This window comes from Sinocyclocheilus anshuiensis, unplaced genomic scaffold (assembly GCF_001515605.1).
Source record: "Sinocyclocheilus anshuiensis isolate Anshui unplaced genomic scaffold, SAMN03320099.WGS_v1.1 scaffold684, whole genome shotgun sequence".
Classification (NCBI taxonomy): Eukaryota; Metazoa; Chordata; class Actinopteri; order Cypriniformes; family Cyprinidae; genus Sinocyclocheilus; species Sinocyclocheilus anshuiensis.
This window is the reverse complement of record NW_015554107.1, coordinates 412,407-418,224: the sequence shown is the minus strand read 5'-3', so window position 1 is coordinate 418,224 and position 5,818 is coordinate 412,407. Positions and strand designations below refer to the sequence as shown.

Sequence of the window (5,818 nt, the reverse complement as noted above, 5' to 3'; positions counted from 1 at the left end):
TTATCAATATAATAAAAACAGGCAAATATCATCAGAAGAAATAAGTATTCAAAATGTATAATTTAGCTCACAATCTGCAAAGGAGTGGAAATCAGGATTATGCATGAAATAATGTCTTCAGAATCATTCATAAATGTGAAAATCGACTGAGAATTGATCAAATAGTTGTAACCTGGCTCAGATGAAGATAGGAATCATGTCTTTGTGACGTTTTTTTATGATGATTTCTGATTCTTTTTGATACTGATTTTTTTCTGATTTGTGATTATGGGATAATATAAGACGTCTTCACCTCACAAATGGTTATCGGAAGCAAAAATAGTATGAAATGCACATCATATCGTGTGAGAAAGTGTGCTAGAGCAAAACAGGTACTATGTTTGAAATCAGCACTCCAAAATGAGTAAAAAAACAAGTATTTCATTCAGTCAGTATGATGCAGGGCGCTGTAATGTATAACACATTCCTACATTAAATTGTACATTTTTCCCCTGGATCTTTCTACTCAGATATTTCAGGAGATTGGAGCTGTTCAGAGTCTAAAGAGGATCGTCATGTACTCCAGTAACGCCACCGTCTGCTCTCTGGCTAAGAGGGCCTTAACAATGATGAGTGAGGACGTCCCGAGGCGTATCCTTTCATCTGTACCCAACTGGAAGAGCGGAGAGGTACAGACCTGGCTGCAGCAGATTGGTTTCAGTGCATTCAGTGAACGGTTTCAGGTTTGTACACAGCTCCCATTACCTGTTTAGCTGACCTTAGGTAAAGGTGGCGGATATGATGATATCTTGAAGATGTTTGCTGCAGGTTTTGATCAGGGTTTTCTGTACCATATATCTTTCAGGAACTGCAGGTGGATGGAGATCTCCTGCTCAATATCAAAGAACAGGATCTGATCCAGGATCTGAGAATGACTTCTGGGCTCACTCGCAAGAGGCTAGTGCTATTTTATTATGCAATATTATTATTAAATACAGAATTCTTACAGAAATGTATGTATTCAGTCTTACTTTCAGCTCTACAGTGGGGTCCAAATGTCTGAGATCACATTGGAAAACTGAGATTTAGGAAAACCTGTTATGTGTTTAGATTTTGATAAATAAATAAAAATAAAACAATTTTAAGACATTTACAATAAATGTTATGATGTAAATTTAAAATAAGCAAAATAGAAGCATTTTTATTGTATTATCATAATAACCAATAGCAGTTCTCTGATAACTTCTGTACAGGTTTCTTCGAGATCTGCGTGTACTGAAAACCTATGCCAACTACTCCACATGTGACCCCAATAACCTGGCAGACTGGCTAGCTGATATAGACCCACGATTCCGTCAGTACACCTACGGCTTGGTTCAGTCAGGAGTCGATCGGAACAATATCATCCACATTACAGAACAACAGTTGCTGTCTGACTGCCATGTAGAGAATGGAATCCATCGTGCAAAGATCCTTTCTTCTGCCCGCCGCCCTGCTAAACCCTGCGTAACCGATTCCCAACCCGCAGGCCCTGATGTGTTCATCAGCTACCGTCGCACTACAGGTTCACAGCTTGCTAGGTCAGAACTCAAATGAAATGGCTCTTAAGTGTCTTTACAGTAATGGCACCTATTTAGTTACCCAGGTTCTATTTGAATGAGAGTTAATGTATGCAAAATATATCTGTACATATTATTAGATATTTATTTGTGCACATGCACATTTATCCTATTTTTAGTTTTTACATTTAGATTACATCTGCCATCATGTAACTCTCACTTAAAGTTCATTAATAATTTTAATAACACTGTTCAATGTAATCTTTAATTGCAGATCTCTAATGGAATATACTTGTTTCCTACTGTTGTGTGAAGAATGGATGTACTATTTTTCATTATGATGTAGTGATTTCTAAATTCTCTTGTAAAATTATTTGAAGTCATTGTTTTCGGTATTTTATTAGCGGTTCAAGCACACAGTGCTGAAACCCTATTGAAATTGTTAGGATTTTAATTTTTTTTATTATTCTTCTTCTACTTTTGCGAACTAGTCCTAGGTTTTTTGCCCGACCGGAACCAAACCACTGCAGAAATATTCTCTGGACAGTGAATATCAACAATTATAAAAAAAAAGTTGAAATTTCGACTCACTATTGCAATGGGGCGCCAAAACGTTCGAAAGTCGCGGACCAATTTTACCATAAAGGCTATAACTTGTGAACGAAATGAGATATCTTCACCAAACTTGGGACACATGTGTATGAGCTCGATCTTTGGTAAAATAAAAAAAATTGCGCAGCTCTGCCACTTGGTGGCGCTATAAGATGAAAAAAACGTAAACATTACTATAATCTCGCAACCGTTGGTCCGATCAACTTGAAAATTGGTATGCAGTGTCGCAGCTTTACCACTTGGTGGCGCTATAAGATGGAAAAAACCTAAGAACGAACATAACTTTGCAACCGTTGGTCCGATCGACTTGAAAATTGGTATGCAATGTCTTTGTCCAGTGTTCCATAAGGGTCTATGAGGACATTCGCGTATCTCAAAAAACATGGCCGCCATCGGCCAAGGAAGTTTGAGCACCTATTAGACAAGGTTAACGGAGGTCAATCGGAACGAAACTCGGTGGGCATGTTCGACTCATGGCCCTAAAGGTCTGTTAGAATTTTGAAAGAAATTGGCCACTAGTTGGCGCTAACGAGTTTTTTGGCTCTGTAATCATGTGTTGTTTCACATATTCACACAATATGCATATCATTTGATAGATCTTCTCATAATGCACAACTTTGCCTCAAGAACCATTGCTGTCCTCAATCTCGATCAATCCACTGCAGTAATGTTCTCTGGACTCTCTAGATCAATAATTATCAAAAAAATGTTGAATTTTGTCTTTTGGTTACTTATAACGGGGTCATTTAGAAAAGTGGTGTGGCCAGATATACCCAAAAGCCTATAAAACCTAAACAAAAACTCAAAACTTTATAAAACTTGGTGAAAACATGTGTCAGATGACTCTTAACAAGCATGCAAAGTTTAATGGATATCGGACCATAGTTGGCGCTATAACAGTTAAAAAGGCCTCAAATACACAATATTTGTATATAAAATGACCTCAAATTGTAGAACATGTTCATATATTCACTCCCTAGATCAATAATTATCATGTTAAATTTTGTCCTTTGGTTAGCTATAACGGGGTCATTTAGAAAAGGGGTGTGGCTACATATACCCAAAAGCCTATAAAAAGTGCAAATCTCAAGTGCGAAAACTCAAAACTTTACGAAACTTGGTGAAAACATGTGACTGATGACTCTTAACAAGCATGCAAAGTTTCATGGTGATCGGACCATAGGTGGTGCTACAACAGTCATACATGTTAAAAATCATCATATTTCTTTGGTAAATTACCTACCTGCATTTGCCCAAAATGCTATTTTTAGCAATTATGTCATTGATTTAAGTGGTTACAGCCATGTTAACAAAATCTTTTTCCTTATGTGCTTAAATGCCTTAACTGCTTGAACCCCAGAAATCGCTGCTTGCAGCTATATTTAAAATTGATATTAATATTTTTTAGTAATTTAACCAACTGTGAAGAGAAAAGTCACAGGTTACACGTGACTACGTACATATAGGTTTACATTTTCTAAAATAACACTTGGAAACATATTAAAGATTAATGTGGAGACGTCAGGAGTTTATTTATTTAAATTAAAGCCTAAAAATAAAACAAAAAATCCTAATTTAGACCCATTGTACTTGACCAATTAAACCTTCAGGGTACCAAGGCCTGACTTTTTGCCAGAAGCTCGAACACATTGTTATGCTACTTTATTTATTTATTTTCTAAATCATAAAATGTATGGATTATGGGGGGATTCAGTTTCTTAACAGAGCAAAAACATATTTTGAGATGATAAATTAAAGAAAAAAGCAATCAAATTGCAGACACAACACAAGTACTATTGCTTCTTTTGTGAAAATCATACAGGTTAAAAATTGACTGGACTTTTATTTTTTTGACGGCATAATTATATACCATTAACCATTACAATTTTTTCTCTTCTTTATTGTTTTCTTCCAAAATTCATGACATGACTTATCCATAACAAGACAAGAACATAAATCTCTAAACAAGCAACATTAAGCAGTAAGAAAACAAACCATTTGTCAGACTGTTTTCAAACAGCAGCACCAATTGCTTGAAGGGCATCAACAAAGAAAACAGCTCAATAAACCTGAATGTCAAAGCAAGGACAGACACATTTTCAAAATCCACTTCATCTGTATGGAATAATCCCTTCAATACATGACAATAAATAAACGCGTGAAATGTCACTGCATAGAAGTCACATATTGCATAGTGATCGGTCAAACTGCTTTCGACATTCATCGATCGTTATCAAAAGATGCCTCTACGTAACATAAAACATGGAAAATATATATACACACTGGCATATTCACAATCTAAGGCACTGTGTCAACATGATTTGATTATTCTAGAGTCTTCTGAATTCAAAGCAAATCCAAGTTTCCGATAAAAAGTAGTTCAAGGGTCCACAAATGAGACAACGATGTATCTGACCCCCTCTACAGTGGGCAGGCCCTCGTGGTAGTGAGTGAGGCGTCCGGGGTGCATGAGCGCCCAGCCTCTCCTGGGAGCGTCAATGGAGCAGTTGTACCTTAAGAACCGGCAGCCGCCTCCCTGAACAGAAAGTCACGGATCGTTAATACAGACGGCTCTTGTTCCGTCAAACCGCTTCAAAATAGCAGACACATAATTAAAGGGAAATGTTTCACTTTACAAGCATGAAAAAGGCAAGGAAGCCCATTTCTGACACTGAATGAAAAGTAAAAAAGGTAATTGTGACTTTTATCTTATAATTCAGACTTTTTCCTCGTAATTTCGAGTTTACATGAATCAATGTCACAATTCAGACATTTTTTTTTTTTACAGAATTCCAAGATATAATAAAGCAATAAGCCCCAAGAAGCCTTGGTTTTTCAGTGAATTTATAACAGCTAAGGGGTGTTGATAGGCACGATGCAAAGCGGAGTCAAAAATTGCCTTGAGTCTGCTTTTATAAAACGGTTATTCCATATACGTAGTAAGGTTTCACTAAATAAAACAGAACAAATAAATTGTAATGATATAAATAAAAACAGTATTCTTCCACCAAACAATGTAGTTCCTCAGAAACGGTTGTGGTTCCAACAAAGTGGTTGCCGAGCAACACACAAATGTAAACAAAAGGTGTATGTTTGTAGAGTAATTTACAACAGCTTCGAACGTGGCTCAACCAATCAGAATCAAGGACCGGAACTATCCGTTTTATAAACTAAAAATTGCAACTTTTAAAGTCAGAAGTGCAGTATATAAACTCGCATTTCTTAACTATTTTCTCGTAATTGCGTGTTATCAAGTCAGAATTGTGATATATAAACATTTCTTATCTCGCAATATTGACTTTTTCTCATAATTGTGAGATTATATAATATGCAACTGCAACTGCAACTTTAACATGCAATTCTGACTTTATAACTCACAGGTGTGAGGAAAAGAAAAATCTGAGAAAAATTGTGAATTGTGAGATAAAAAGTCGCAATTACCTTTTCTATTTGTTTTATTCAGTGGCAGAAACGGGCTTTCATAAAAAGGAGAGAATCGGGATGCAAAGGAAATATGTACTATAATAATTTACATCCAAAAAGAATAGATTGAAAGGCCTTCCCAAGCCAGAGACACTTTCTGTATCTCCACATCTCACGCTTTCAGGAGAGCTGCTGTGTTACAACATTAACATTTTACCAACCAATAGTTTGCATGCCTTAAATTC

At 36.3% G+C, this 5,818-nt stretch overlaps 1 protein-coding gene across 1 annotated transcript in view; it reads left to right on the top strand.

Annotated features, from left to right (window-relative positions):
• The window catches only part of LOC107669752 (sterile alpha and TIR motif-containing protein 1-like), a 14,733-nt gene that overhangs the window by 4,848 nt on the left and 4,067 nt on the right, over window positions 1-5,818 (top strand). Inside the window, exons 3-5 of the mRNA XM_016462129.1 lie at window positions 510-722; window positions 845-936; window positions 1,233-1,559. Coding sequence (XP_016317615.1) covers window positions 510-722; window positions 845-936; window positions 1,233-1,559 — 632 coding nt within the window. The remainder of the gene's footprint in view (window positions 1-509; window positions 723-844; window positions 937-1,232; window positions 1,560-5,818) is intronic.